Source organism: Beta vulgaris, chromosome 4, assembly GCF_026745355.1.
Source record: "Beta vulgaris subsp. vulgaris cultivar EL10 chromosome 4, EL10.2, whole genome shotgun sequence".
NCBI classification, from domain to species: Eukaryota; Viridiplantae; Streptophyta; class Magnoliopsida; order Caryophyllales; family Amaranthaceae; genus Beta; species Beta vulgaris.
Genome location: NC_079205.1, coordinates 58,309,699 through 58,325,565, shown reverse-complemented (window position 1 = coordinate 58,325,565; position 15,867 = coordinate 58,309,699). Strand labels below are relative to the sequence as shown.

The following is a 15,867-nucleotide window of genomic DNA, read 5'->3' as shown; positions in this document are numbered from 1 at the left end:
CTTCTCTAACAAAGTTTTGGGTTTAATTTATCAAAAATTATCAAAAGAGACAGTCTAATTTTAATATAAAAGTAGACCTAGTCACTAAATGGATTAGACTAGTCACCAAGAGAAATTAAGCTAGTTATTATTGGGTTAATTCTATTTTTAATATTGGGCTTACCATTGCCTAATTTTAATTTAAAAGTAGGCGGTCTCTTACAACACAAACTCTTTATTTATAGTCCAAACGTTTACTTAAAGGATTTGGTCGTGTATGACTTATAATAAGCCTTTAGATGAAGACCCTGTGCGAGAAATCGAGAATAACCCAAATAATTTCTTTCCAAAAAAAAAGTATACCCTACTTCCCCAAACAACTTTTTTTAATATCCTTTCGTAAAAATTTAACTTAGGCTATATTTAGTTCACGTAAAATTTTCTGATCTGAACTTATCTGATCTGATTTACAAGATCTTATCTTTTAGATTTTCTCAATATATAAGAAAAAATATAATCAGGTGGGGTCTTGTTTGATTTGTTACTTTATTAATATTCCATTATTATAATTTTTGCTAATATGTAATGAAAGAGATTTAATAGTAATACTGATTTTTAAATATAAACATAATCTGATCTGAACTTATTTTTTCGGATCTGATCAGAACTTATTTTTTCTGATCCTTAGTCAAACCCTAAATATTAAAAAACTATTGTGGAACACACCCAAAACTTCTTTCAAAATCCCCACATACATAAGTTACAATAATCTCTTTGTACCTTTTTTTCATGTTTATAATAAGAGAAATACTTATATATTCTCTGATTCTACCCAAAGAGCCACGCAAGACACAACCATCAGTTCAGACTTCAGAGTTTAGTTTCACACAAAGTTTGTGATGACCAAAGTTTCATAAAAACCCACAATTCCGCCATTGTTGGGGTCTGTCACCTTCTTTCGTCGTTATTTTCTCTGTTTCTCTCTGCTTTTCTCCGTTTCTTCATCATCGTTTTTCTCTCTTCAATTTCGAGTTTTTCGGGTACGATCAACAACACTTACATTTATTACTGTTAGTAGGAACTTGGTCCATCGAATTTTGGGTAATTTTTTTGGTCCATGTTTGCATGCATTGCGTTAATGTCCTTGTTAAACATAATTTCTTACGTAACTGTAAGGTAAATTTTGTTTTTTTTCCCCTGTTATTGAAAGATTGAAGGCTTAATTTATGTGGGTATTGTGCAATTTAGACTCTTTTTTGTTTATTATTGTCAATGTTTGAATGTGATTAATACTAGAAGTGTTTAATTATGTTTGATTTTGTAGTTTTTGGAATGTGTGATTTATTTGAGTTATAAAACCCTTTAAGTTTTAGTGGGGGGCTCTTGTTTTGATGCAAATTTACAGGAGATACTGTTGAGTTTAATACTACTATGCTATTTTCTGAATTAGATTTTCTTGGGAGGTCCCACTGAAATTGAAGCTGGTGCTTCCTTTCCTTTATGGTGTGTGATCACTTGTCATGTTGATCTTTTTGTAATATAGAGAAATTACTTTGGCTGTGTTTGGCAATGAGATGTTGATTGCTGGATGTTAGATGGTTCACTTTGGTGTTCATTTGTATAATAAAGGGTTTTGTAAAATTAGCTCTTAAACTAAATGTGAGTGTGTTAATTAAGCAGCATTTCTATTTGACCAATGAGTTGTTTCAGGCATCTTCTAATTTTGGGTGAATGGCTTCAACTAATTGAAAAGTCACATACCAAACATATATATGTTTGTTGTTTGACGAGTTTAACCAAAGCTACAATCCGAAAGACAAACGAGGAATTGGCCAAAAACTAATTGTTAAACATGGCCAAATGTCCATAAAATTGAGAAAAGGAAGTTTAGGATTTTCACTCTAAGATAAAGTTAAAATTGTCTTCTAATGACCTAGAGGATATAGGAGTTCATGTTTGTTGGATGAAGTAATGAATACAAGTGTTAGATCAAAACTAGTGCAAAAATTGATGTCCCATTTTTTTGAATTCCAAGGAGGGAATATTCAATTATTCAGGTTAGCTTTATGTTAGATATGTCGAGTTTTCATGTCTTAGGTACCGCCAATCTTATGGTCAAAGATTTTTCTTTCGTCGTTGGGGTAAGACATAGAGTTGATAGCTCTCTTTAAGGAGATGAAGGAGTTCTTGGAAAGGTTTTAAGCAAATATTAACAAGAGAAGTTGGTATGAGTGTATTGTGTTTTAACTTATCTTCGTCAAGGAGCTTGTAAGTTAGTTGGGGATATGGTTTTTTTTTTTTTCTTCTCACCTAATTTTCAATCATTTTAGTAAAACAAGTTGGTTTAATTAAGTTTAGGACTAATAGGCCCACACAAGTTTGATTAAGTTAAGTTCAGTGCCAATGAGCTCTAATGGGTTGATATAAGTTTCAATAAGTTGAGTCAAGGGATAATAACCCCATATAAATGAAATTCAGATGAAGTAAATACACCCATTGTTAGATTATATTTATGCTATTTAGGATCATTTTCACTAATTGATAAGATTACTTTGACTTCTATTTTAATGAATTTTAAAAACTGATGGGGTGATTTTCTATTTTTTGGTAAAGTGTCTTTTTTGAGTACTACAGAATAACTTATATAATAAAATACTGCATTTGCCTTATCTTAAAATTTTCCATCTTAGGTTATGGTAATATGTTTCCTTGATACACAAATATAAGCCATGTGGAAGGACCAAACAACTTCAGATGTTTGTGTTTATATCATTAATTGTTAGTGTGTTTGGTTATGCTTTCTTTTTAGTTAGTTTTTTTTTTTCTCAACAAGGATTTGTGCTGAAAAGGGAAGGATTAGTAAGCATGACTTTCATTAAATGAAGTTGATACTAATCGTTGATGTCCAAATTGGAGAAGACTTAGGTTTTTGATCTACTTAAGTACCAAGTATGAAACCTTGCTCTATGTACATCCGGAATTGTGTGCCTACGACCATCATCTAATATAGGTAGGATTAAGACTACGAGAGATAATGCTACGAGACAATTTGCGATTCATTAGAGATTGATATAGCTCAAGCACCTCTTTTTGAAAATCTAGATGTACATATTATAGGAGAACTAGAATAGTTAATAAATGAAAATGTCAAATAAATATCCCCGTTATTCATGATCTTAAAGGACGCTCTACTACGAGTGCCATCTATCTTTTTTAGATAAAAACCCTAAATATCATTTGTAGTTGCAAAACAAGGTCAAATTAAGAACGATTTATGAATCTAACAAGCTTGTGGCCTATTCAATGTCCAAAGGTCAACTTAGAGCTTCATAATAAGTCTAGTTGAGCAAGACTTAATATCAAGATCAACTCACCTCACTATCACCCCATGATGGGACCCATCACTCAATTTCCATGAGAAGTTTATATGATTCTAGTTTTTGTGCATTTCGTGTTAAAAAGCTATGAAAGTTCAACATCTATTAAATTTGTGATGACGAAGGAGGATTAAGTTATGTGGGGCATTTAGTACTTAGTAGACACCTATAAAGCTTTATTTGCTTTCTTTTGAATCCTAAGAGATCTGGCTTTGATTCCTTTCCTCTTCGGCATGCGTTAAGATGTGATATCAATGTTTTCAAGGCTGCTTGTTTCTTTGACATCTTGGGAAAGGTTACTCAAACCCTTCAAATGCTTTATTTAGCTGCTTTGCCATCATTATGGTTTCCAGGGAAGGACTCTCACATATTGATATACTCAGAAGGTTAATTCCTGTTTTCTTGTGCCGTTCCTGCTCTGCACGGGGGAGTGGGGGACTATATTTTTCTGTCTTAAGCCTCAACAAATTGGAAAAATGGATACTAATATCCCCATCAGCAGTTTAGTTTTCATAGTATTCGTTGACGAGGAGTTGGATTAATGAATTTGTGTTGCTTGTGCTCTTGTTACTTTGTAAATATTTGATGGATTGACTGAACACCATATGGACACCCTGTAATATATCCTTGTAAATGTAACTCCGATTACCGTAATTAATATGCTGCATTGCTTTGTTTTCTGATATGTTTTGTCTTGTTTCCTATAAAAAAAGTTTGGTTCTTCTAGTGGGGCTCATGTTGGTTACTTGAAACCTATGATATTAGACAGAAATATTCCTTATCTTAGAACAATGAATTTATGATTTTGAATATTGCATTTTCATGAGCCATGTGGCTCGTTTTTTCCTTCTTTTGGAAGTTATAGGAATTGCATTCATTGCTGAGATTTTTGCGTATATTTATCTTTTAGATTGTCCATTTTAATATAAAATTTCAATTCCCTGTATATTGCTTACAAGCATAAGCTTGAGACAAGGAGATGCTTTTATGTGAGCATCTTTTTTGATAGTCTTCCGCCAACCTTTATGCAGTTCTCCAATCTCAATTTCCTTGCATGCTGTAAAGGAACATAGACAAACAGTTGTCATGATGATCCTGCAGATACTATGATGTGGCACTTGATTGAATGGAAAAACTTGGCTCTGTGTATTTGGATTCTGTAACTTTTGCAATTATTGATGTAGATGGTCTAGCTGAATACCCTGAAGGAATAATTTAACTTCTTTTGTGTGCATTTGTCTCCAGAATTCAGCAAATGTTGTCTTTCTTAGTCTGGTCTTCAATGAGATCTTTGTGAATGCATATATTATTCCAGTCGAAAATAAGATTTTTGTATGTGAAGATGTGGTGAGGCAGGGGAGTGAGAGGTACTTAATGATGAGGTTACTGGGATCGTTTTGTGTATCTTGCAGCGAAGATGAGTGTTCACTTGTATAGATGACTGAGATTCACCAACCATGTGATGTCAACTTGAAACTTCATATCGTAGTTTGTTAAGTTCCTGTCTTGACTAATTGATGCACCTAAGATGTTTCTTCTATGAAACTGAACAATCAGTTCTTGACCAATGATATGCCAAATATTACCTTCTCTTTCATCTATTTTTTAAACTTCCACAATAGTTCTTTTGGCACTTTTGGACCTATTTGCAATCGTAGTTTTTGCCATCTTTCCATTACATTTTTGGCAGGGTCTCCTTTCAATTTTTGTGAAGTAATCTTTACTTTCAACTTCTTTGGGTTGAGGAGCAATGTAACCTATGCAGCAAAGCTGACCCTCTAGTTTATGGGTTATGCATTATGATTTTTCATTCTTTTGAAATTTTCTCTTCCCATTCAGACATTCAGTGTCATTTTATCACCTAGACAATAGATGAACTTCATGTGAAGTGTGCCTTTTGGTACGAACTTAAGCTGAATGTCTATTCCTCTTCAGTCAAGTGAAAAGGAAACCTGACCCTATGTATGGTATTTTGTGTTTAGCAGATGCTTTACTGCACATCTCTAAACATGAGATGGTGAGTCAACATGTATCCATAACCTTTTACTATGCATCCCTTCCACGGATGGTAAAGTGAAAAAAGTATGATGCTTGTTGACACTTAATTTTGCGTTTCTAGAAGCAGCTTTATAGGATAGGAAGAAACTGTAATGGATTTTTTTACCTTCCTGCAAATGCAGGTTTGAAATTTGATGAATGCTTAGAAGACCAAGGCAAACCTAACCTCTGTTATACAGTTCATCTAGCATTGCATTTTAAACATGAAGAATCCTAAAGTTGAGAATGCCTTCAACGCAATGAAGGCCCTTGGGATAGCCTCTGCAACAGTGAAGCCTGTACTCAAGCAACTTTTAAAGATGTACGACAAAAATTGGGAATTCATTGAAGCAGAAAACTATCGTGCTCTTGTAGATGCTATATTCGAGTTCGAGGAAGAAAAGGAAGACAAGGTTCACCCACTATACTACTCTATTTTCCCTATGTATTTGACTTTTGTGATTCATATTGGTTTTCTTTCAGTAGTACATAAAAGTTTCCGTTATGTACTTTTCTGTAATGAATGCTTTTTCATAGAGAGTTGAAGTGAAGAGGAAGGAGCCAGTGAATTGTGATGGATCTGAACCTCCACATAAAAAGGTGCATTGGGATATAGAAGAGGATGAGGCATCATCAACGGTAGATAGTAGTGGGAAATTGATCTTTAGGAAAGAAGGAGATATTCCTCCTCTTTATTCAAGTGAAAGACCAAATACTTCATATTCGAGTGTAGACAACAAAGAAGTTGAACTTGGAACTTGCTCTGCCATGCACAAAGAAAAAGGCCATCTTTCATCGGTTATTATATCTACTTCTGGGAAAATTAAATCTGAAAGAGCTTCAAGTTCATCATGCTCTAAATTCCCCATCAATGAATCTGCCTCTCTTCCGGAGGATCTAGAAAAGATTTGTGCAGGATGTGTGGTACCTATTAGAGCAAGTACCTCAAAGATTCATTCAGGTACCTAATTTTTTATTATTGCTTGAGTTGACACATATAACGTGGAAAGGCAGGGTATATTATCTGACAATTGCTTCTGTCTTCTTGAAGTGCTACCAGATTTAGTGGAGGGCTCTTCTACAGGACACATGTGTGCAAAGTTATCTCAGTGTGTGGATGATGAGAATATTAAAGAAAGTGCTTCAGCGTGCAATTTCCAGAGGAGTGAACACAAATTTGACATTGTTTCATTGCCATCGGGAGATGTGAAACTCTGCTGTGTTCATGCACTCGATAAAGCGACTTCTCATGTACAAGACATGGATGCAGTGTTGAAATTAGTGGAAGAGGAGTTTCTAAGATCACATAAAATCGTGGGGCCTCCTTTTTCTTTGAAAAGTTTACTAGAAGACATTTGTAAGAGATTTTGTGAATTAGCTAATGACTGCACAAACCAATCATTAGTTAGGAAAACATCTCCTGAAGATTTCAGTCAACATATCCTTTGTTGCAGTAAAGAATCTGCAGGAGTACCTGTGGCAAGGAAAAGTCTTGAAGTTCAAAATGAGAAGGATCCAGAGACTGAAACCTCACAGGCTTTCGGAAATAGAGTAAAGCGGCATCCCCAACTATATGTTGATGATATTACGAAAGGGGAAGAGAATGTGAAGATCTCATTAGTAGACGAGCGTAACAACAGGCAACCTCCTAAGTTCTTCTACATACCAAAAAATTTAATTTACCAAAAAGCAATTGTCAATATCTCGTTGGCTCGGATTTCAGATGAGGATTGTTGTCCTAGTTGTTCAGGGGATTGTCTGTCTTCACCAGTACCTTGTGCATGTGCACGTGTAACGAATGGTGAATTTGCCTACACAAATGATGGGCTACTGAAGTCAGAGTTCTTAAAAGCTTGCATTAATGAGAATAAGTATGTCTATTGCCATGATTGCCCAGTCGAGAGGGCTAAGAATGAGAGAAAACCTGAAAACTGCAAGGGTCACTCTGTGAAGAAATTCATTAAAGAATGTTGGAGTAAATGTGGCTGCAGCACGCAATGTGGAAATCGAGTAGTGCAACGAGGGATTTCACGCAACTTGCAGGTGATTGACTTTTATCTGTGTGTAGTAATTGATTTGTATGCATATAACATTGGACATGAACTCAATAATATGACAACTATCAAAGCCTTGATCCCAAAGGAAGGGGATTTATGAGCCTGGAGTATACCTGAGTCCTAAATTCCTATTACATAACCTTTTAAAATTGGCTCATAAAATTGTAGTTCTAGAACTACTTGTACAAAGAAATATGCACGTGCGCGCTCATACACACACAAGGAAGTGTCGGTCTATGCATGTTTCTTCGTGTTTAAATTTCGATATTTCTGCGAGTATCATGAACCAATAAAGTGGTAGTTTTTCGCAACCAGCTATTATAGTTGCTCACAAGCCAGTTGACTTGGCTTGCTGGACCAGCTAATGGTATTAGTTTATATAGTTATAATATTAGCGATTTATAAAGATGTTTGGTAAAAAATTGTTGTTGTGGATTTATCAGCAAAATAACCAACTTTGAGGCAAAACAACCAACAGCTAACGAGAATAGATGCTCCAATAAGCTTTTCCATGATGGCTAACAAACTGAAACCCTTTACCATTTATATACTTCTATGTTGTTTGCCACATGGAAAAAAGACAAAAGCCAATAAAATTGCTGCAGAAATCAATAACCAAACAAGACCATAGTGGGTGAAGTTAGAAAATTTTGATTGTAAGTTCTCAGGAATACAATTACAGGAACATTTATCACGTGTTTCAACGAGTATACTCACATTATGAACTGTTATAGTTTTATTTGTTTGAAATTAAAGATATTGATGGTCAAAGGCATGCATCGGATATTATAAGAAAGCCGGATAATTAATTTGGTAGGGGAGTAGCTTTTAGGGCTTTTGGTTGTTTTTTTGCCTATGAGTTTTTTTTTTTGTGTGCATATAACTCTTTTTACACATTAGCAAATAAAAGCAGGTTACAGGGCATTCTTATGAAACAAGCTCCCTAAATGAGGGCTTAATCTACACCCCAAAGTCACCTTTGATGTGAGCATCATACTTTAGTTTACTGTTTTTCACCATCGCTAATCCTTAGTGCTCTGCCTTTCAGGTTTACTGGACGACTGAAGGTAAAGGATGGGGCCTCCGGACCCTGGAAGACTTGCCTGAGGGTGCCTTTGTATGTGAGTATGTTGGTGAGGTTGTAACAAACACAGAATTAGATGAGAGGAATAAGCAAAGTAGGGGCAATGAGAGGCATACGTATCCAGTTCAGCTCGATGCAGACTGGGGTTCAGAAAGTATTTTGGATGATGATTTTGCACTCTGTTTGGATGCTACAAATTATGGCAATATTGGACGATTTGTCAACCACAAGTACTATTCTTGTCCTACTAAGTTTATGGAACTTTAAAGAGTTCTTCCTTTCAAAGATGTGTACCTTTTTCCTGTGATAACTTGGAATTACTTCGACTTTTGGTGCAGATGTCATGGTGCCAACTTGATTGAGATTCCAGTTGAAGTGGAGACTGCAGATCACCATTATTATCACGTATGAAATTTCTTATCTTTTAAGGGAAACCTTAGGGCCCGTTCGTTATCACCGCCAGTTTCTAGTTTTTGGTTTTTTATGATTTTAGAATCATATGATATAACTAAACTTGGCCATAACGATAGTAATCATGCTAATTTTGAAAACTGACAACTAAAACTAGAAACTACGGGGCCGTTCGTTATCGTTTTTTGTTTTCAGTCTTCAGTTTTTTTTTGAAAACTAACAACTAAAAACAGGAAACCAGAAAAAGTGGTTTTCACTTTTTAGTTGTCAGTTTTCAAAATCATCATGTTCCCAATAAGTTTGACTAATTTTTTATTCACTATAGGTCATATATCATATGACTTTGAAAATCAAAAAACCAAAAAACAAAAAACCACAGTATTACCGAATGGGCCCGTAACTTTTTCTAGTTTTCATATTATGATTTTTGATTTTGAAAAAAAAAAACTGAAAACTGAAAACAGAAAACGATAACTAACGGGCGCTTAGTAATTTGTCCTGGTTTTTTATTTGTGTATTCTTTCCTTGGCAGCTTGCTTTTTTTACTACACAAGAAGTGAAAGCCTTTGAAGAGCTAACTTGGGTGAGTTCACTATGCTTGGCCACTTCCTTTACACACCTGAATTATTGAATTGCTATTGGAAATGAGACTTATTAAGTCATTGATAATTATTCGAATTTTCTAATTACTACACCTACTGAAAATTTAATACTCCCTCCGTCTCATAATATAGTGCTTGTTTCTTTTTCACACGGTCTTCAAGACATAACTTTGACTTTTAATATCTTCAATTTCGTATTAATAAAAAATCTAAAAAGTTGATATTATGAAAGTACACGTTGAGACGAATCTAACAAGATCATACATGAGTAGGTCTTTTTTGTATATAATAATGAGAATATGTGGTCAAAGATTTTGAAGTTTGACCCACCAAAAATGAAATAGGTACTATATTATGGAACGGAGGGAGTATCTTATATATGAGATAGTTCTCACTATAAATTATGTTGCAACTAGTTTGTCCTGTAAATGGCTGTAGTGATTTCTGATTTGTTATATTATCAAGGGGTGATTTGTTACATTGTTGAGAGATAACTAGTTAGACCGTTGAGTGCTGCCCATTTCACCCAAAAATTGTGTTAGATCGTTCTCAGCCACTATGACCTGAAGTTTTTATGAATTACATTGATGTAGCCAAGTCGAGCAAGTTTAGTAATGTGGATTTTCACTCTTATCAAACAACCCAGATTGTCTTGATATGGTGATGTGTGCGTATATGGAGGGTTATGGAGGTTTATTAGTTATCATATAGGAGGAGAGACTTCATAGAAAATGGGTTTTTGTCATGAGTTTTACTATTGGAAATCCCTAATACATTTAGTAAGCGGTAATAAATGGTGACAATAGCATCGAATTTATTAGTAATTTTGTGGAGAGAGTCTCATCCTAATGTCCATGGTAATGTTTGTCCAATTATATATATTTGTTTTTTCTTTATTAATTTTCATTACGATCCATTACGTATTAAGTTTAATGAAATTTGTGAAGAAAAACCACATGTTTAAGGATACAAATCATTACCATGGTCATTTATATGAGACTTCATCTACAAAATCACTTATAAATTCATTATTAATGCTACTATGCACTACTGCCTACCAAATAGCATTGGCGGAGCAATAACAAATATGTTTTTTCGTTAAAAATAAAATAAAATCGTATTTGTTGGGGCTTGGACATTGGAGTGAAGAAGATTGCAATACTAAAAGATGGAAAGTCAACACATGAATATATGGGATTATGGGAAAGGTGGAAAGTCATTATCTAATATCTCTAAGACTTTGAGTTGTCTGACCCACTCTGAAGATTTTTATTTTTGAAAATAGGGCCAGCAATAACAAATAAACTTTAATCTAAAAACTTAAAATATCTAAACTTATAAACCTACAGAATCACTTTCTCAAAAAAAAAATTCCCCTCGAAAAAAAATTGTCACAAGAGTTTCTCTCCTCACTACCTTAAAACTTTGAACCACTTAGTCTCTCACAACCCCGAGCCAAGCGCTTCCCACCATCCACGCCGGCACACCCTAACGGCTAACGTGCACCAATCACCACTCACAATACTTGTAGACCCACCACCACTATTCATGGCGTCGAGTATTTATTTATTTTTACCATTATTAGTTTCTTATATTGTATACTTGAATCTTTTTGATTGATATGTAAATTTGCGCATAAGAGTATGAAATTAAGTTTGTTAATTTATATAATAAAGGGATATTCCATTTGGTACCATTGTACTTTTGGCTTTTCCATTTGGTACCACTATTTTTCAGATATTCTACATGGTACCACTATAATTTGAATTTATTCTCTATTGTAGTATTCAACTAAGTAAAGTGTTAATTTAAGTTAGTATAGGCTAGAGTTTTACTTTGATTTACATGTTTTAATTTGCGTTAAGGTTTTAGTAATTATTTAGTCGTTAAGGTCAAAGTTGAGGTCATATTTGACAATAAAAAGACATAGAATATTATGATCATTTATATGAAAATTTTGACTAAAAAATAGAGCTTTTAAGGGTTAAAACGACACCCTAAAATCTTAATTTATTAAATTTTTGCAACTGCAAATAGAAACATGCAAACTCAAACAAAATCGTATTCTTATTCAACCATTAACTAACAATTTACTTAAAAAAATGGTATGATAAAGATTAATATTAAATTAGAGTGGTATCATGTGGAAATTTAAAATAACAGTGGTACCAAATGGAAAAGCCAAAAATTCAATGGTACCAAATGGAATATCCCTATAATAAATTATATGATAGTAATATGAAATTTATCAAATTAATAATAATGGTAATTAAAATAAAAGTATAAAATTAGGTATTGTTAATTACTTTACATGATAATTTAGTTTCTATTTTAGTACTTATATGATGGTAATTTGTTAGGTTGATTTTCATATAGTTAATTCATGTGGAACGATGAATATAGGAAATGATAGGTGATACAACTAGATAAAAAAACAAAGGCAATAGAAAAACAACTCGATCTTCAACAATATTGTTTGTGTTATGCACCTTCGAATTTGAAATCCTAGCTCCACCACTGTCAAATAGTAATAAGAAAAACTGTAATCAAGAGCTTGGTGGGAACAGGGAAGCAATTATACACAAATACCCTAAATCCATAGGCCATAAGCCCATAACCAATAAAGGTGTCCTAAAGTTAGCCTTTCAAAAGAAGGTAACACCTTCTTATAAATATAACTTTTGTAATACACTTGAATATACTGTGAATTAAGAATAATAAAAAGTAGATTTTTGAAAAATATACATTGAATTGAATATAATAAGATCCTACATGAATATGTTTTTCCTTAACTATAAATCAACCAAAGATAAACTAAGTAGAGTTCGTGAATAATGTAAAAATCAAATTGTTGCAAGTAAAAAGAAACTTAGGAATTACATGCTAAACGTTGTGGACCAAAATTTGTTCCTAACTATCAGGTTCTAGGACTTCCCCGAGCGTAGGAAATGTTTCTTAGTTAGTATCTTTGGGGAACAATTTTAAGACATGAAATGCGGTTTTATATTGATTGCATTATGTTGATTGTTGTCTTAACTGAATATAGGATTATGGGATAGACTTTGAAGATGAGGATCATCCCATCAAAGCATTTCGATGTCGTTGTGGGAGTGCATATTGCCGTTACAAGAATCGAAAAGGTTAGTTTACTCTTACTCTTGACTCTTGAGACATTTCTTCATACTTCATAGGGAGCAAGTTTTTAAGTATAATGCAGGAAGTTGAAATTACCAAAGTGGTGTATAAAAATAGGTGGTTTTGGTATATTGTGAAATAAAGACGACAAATACGACTAATTTTTTTTCTTAGGTAGGTGAAATAAAGGGTTTTATCGGGCTAGAACCTCTCGCGGGTCAATCCAACGGGGTTAGCCGCCTAAACATAATTGGGAGTGGGGGAGAGGGAGAGGGAAAGGGAGGGGGAGGGTAAGGGATTTCTTCTCCTAAAGTGTCTCTAGTGGAGATCAAACATTAAAACCCCCAATATTGATGTCGAAAGGTTCTCTAGTTTCCACTCGACCAAGCTTAGTTTGTTGAAAAATACAACTAGAGGTTGGCTGAGCATGCATGTATGCTGTATGGCTGTATGCATACGCCAGTATACACATTATGACCTTTTCCCTCTTTTTCAACCACTATTACTTATAAGTTATAAGTATAATATTGTAATAGTATGTAGTATCTCCCTAATCTCACAAAATTATTTTCTGATTCACCTAATAGTTTAAATTCTCTACCAAGAATCCATCATAAATAAATTTCTTGTTTACGTTTTGGGGTATGACCAAGTATAAAACTCCTATGCTTCTTTACTTAGGTCAATATTGTCGTCCGATTGAGAATCAAGGTTGGCCTAGTGGTTGTAAGACCCTCATTCTACCCATGTGACAGGATTCGATTCTCACCCCTTGCCAGAAAGATCCCTAATTTTCCCCTTCCTTGCAAAGGAATTATCCTTACCTTTAAAAAAAATAAAAAAATATTGTCGTTCCGATTTTTTTCTTTTCCATTAATGTAAATATGGCATACGCTCTTTTTTTTTTTTTTGTGAGGTAGGACTACATATCTTTTGTAAATTTGTAATGCCGTTCTATGTTGCAGGATCGAGGTCAAAGCCAAGGGCTTCCAATTCGAATAGATGATCAGCTATTCTATATGGAATTTTAATGCAGAATTCTCTTATTAGGAGATAGATTTTTCAATTTAACCTTATTATTTTTTTTCAAATGACCAATTTTTTAACTTAAGCATTTGATTTGCATCTTTTTTCTAAGGCTTTAATTCGGGAGGAATTTTTATTGCATAATAATATAGTAGAAAAGGGTTATTTTTTTCGAAAAATTTCATTAAGCGATTTCGACATTAGAGGTATATCATTTAGTTTAGCTGATAAAGGATTTAGGGAATCATATGTAGTACTAGTAATGTAGATACAATTTTTTACATGTACATCTCGGTTTTGTGCCTCTCCATGTATGGGGACGACAAGGGTAAAGCAAATGTTTGCATGAAAATGTCGGATCGAATTTTTTTTTCCAGGTGAACCATGACAAGTTTATACTCCCTCCGTCTTATAATATAGTGCCTATTTTATTTTTTATGGGTCAAATTTTAAAATCTTTGACCTAATATTCTCATTTGTATATATAAAAACATATTCATGTGAGATCTTGTTAGATTTGTCTCAATGTGTAGTTTCATAATATCAACTTTTTATATTGTTATTGATACGGAATTGAAGATATTAAAGGTCAAAGTTATGTCTTAGAGACCGTGTAAAAAAAGAAACAAGCACTATATTATGGGACAGATGGAGTACTTTATTGCATTTGAGGATATATCTTACATAAGTTACATTTATTAACTTAGAAATGCGTTTTCTTCATCATAAAAATATAAGTTATAAGTTTAATGAGTTTGATCAAGTTTCAATATAAGGTAAAATTAAAATTGATTAGGTCACATCGGATCTAGTAAGTTCAGTTTGAATAGGTTCAAGCAAAAAGAAAACACTATTAATTTTTTTCCGGAAATTGAAAAAAAAATAAGAAGTGTAATTTTGGTCATCAACAAAGAATTATGCTCCCTCCTATTAAATCGGGTAAAGTTTTCAAAACTTATACAAAATTCTATGGTAAATAGGTAAAAATTTTCGAAAATTGGGATTTCTTAACCTTAGTCATACAATTTTGGAAAAACATGAATTCAGTACGTCATAAAATTTTCGAGACATAAACACATGTAGTGTCATTTTGGAAATTCTAGTTGCCTACAAAATGGAAAAATTAACTTACCTTATTTCTCTAGCTAAATGAAACATCTCATGGAAATTTCTATATGTCGTACTCAACCACATAACTTCTATAGACTTCGCACACAATAAAAGTTTTAATGAAACTTCCTAAGAAATCTTTCTAATTTAAACCAAATGATCATTTATTTTAAGCATATATCTATATCCATTTGATGTCACTTTTGCTTTCTAATAAAGACTATACTTATATACTTTTTTTAAGGTTAAAATTGACAAAAGAATGAGGAAGCATCCCCTTTGTGTCTTTGTGGGACATGCGCCTGCTTCACTTGTTTTTTTTTTGACATCGAGAAACTTTGCATTAATTAAAAACTGGAGTACATCGTGATACTAATACAACCAAACATAAACAATTAACACTAAAAAGAATTACATTAACTCGTACATACTTTTTAAAGAAAACACTAACTAATATGTGTCCAGTCCGAAAAAAGTTTGTCTTAAGCGATGGCGGGTGAGATTGGATATGAGGGAAATCTGTTGAGATACAAAACTCTGACGATCTTCACAGAGATATTGCCATATAACAGCTAATAGATCCCAATGTTCACTAGCCGCAAAATCCCAAGGTCTTTGATAATTCTCCTGGGATTCCCACAATAATGAAGTCACGTTCTTTAGTGACTTCTGGCCTTTTGCAAGAGTATCCAGAGTTCAGTCACACTAGCTTGAAACTCGAAAGATGTGGAGGTATTGACGTGCCGCAAAACAAGTTGGAGTGTCTCCCACAAGATGCGTTTTTGAGCTATGATGACGCTTGAAGCCATCACGAGAATTTGGGGCAAGTTAGATAGAAGAACTTCGCCCCATTGACGAATCCTGATCAAAACTGACAATCCGAACCCATAAGACTGACGCACAACAGATTTTAAGAGAGAAGCTCCTCTTATCTTAACCAACACCTGAATTTAAAAAGTGGCAAAAACCTCATGCCTAACTCCAGGATTATTGGCTCTACTTACCAGGTTGCCTAGATCTTCCTTTATCATAGGAAACCAAGAGCCTTC

General features: G+C 33.7%; 1 protein-coding gene across 4 annotated transcripts; it reads left to right on the top strand.

Moving 5' to 3' along the window:
- The first annotated feature begins 745 nt into the window (after window positions 1–745).
- Window positions 746–13,796, top strand: LOC104890463 (probable inactive histone-lysine N-methyltransferase SUVR2). Of its 4 annotated transcripts, none has more exons than XM_010675966.3 (9): window positions 746–1,019; window positions 5,537–5,806; window positions 5,931–6,354; window positions 6,445–7,436; window positions 8,499–8,764; window positions 8,873–8,939; window positions 9,478–9,528; window positions 12,594–12,687; window positions 13,648–13,796. In XM_010675966.3, the coding sequence occupies exons 2-9, from the start codon at window positions 5,618–5,620 to the stop codon at window positions 13,686–13,688; spliced, it is 2,124 nt and encodes a 707-aa protein (XP_010674268.1). In that variant the 5' UTR covers window positions 746–1,019; window positions 5,537–5,617; the 3' UTR covers window positions 13,689–13,796. The 4 variants fall into 4 exon arrangements, with proteins under 4 accessions (XP_010674268.1, XP_010674270.1, XP_010674271.1 ...); XM_010675968.4 differs by having other exon boundaries at window positions 746–1,080; XM_010675969.4 differs by having other exon boundaries at window positions 746–5,438.
- Window positions 13,797–15,867: the final 2,071 nt, after the last annotated feature.

Coding starts and splice junctions, on each gene's coding strand:
- LOC104890463 (XM_010675966.3), top strand. CDS start 5,618: ATGAAGAATCCTAAAGTTGAGAATGCCTTCAACGCAATGAAGGCCCTT. Junction 9,529..12,593: donor CCTTTGAAGAGCTAACTTGG/GTGAGTTCACTA, acceptor AACTGAATATAG/GATTATGGGATAGACTTTGA. Junction 12,688..13,647: donor CCGTTACAAGAATCGAAAAG/GTTAGTTTACTC, acceptor TCTATGTTGCAG/GATCGAGGTCAAAGCCAAGG.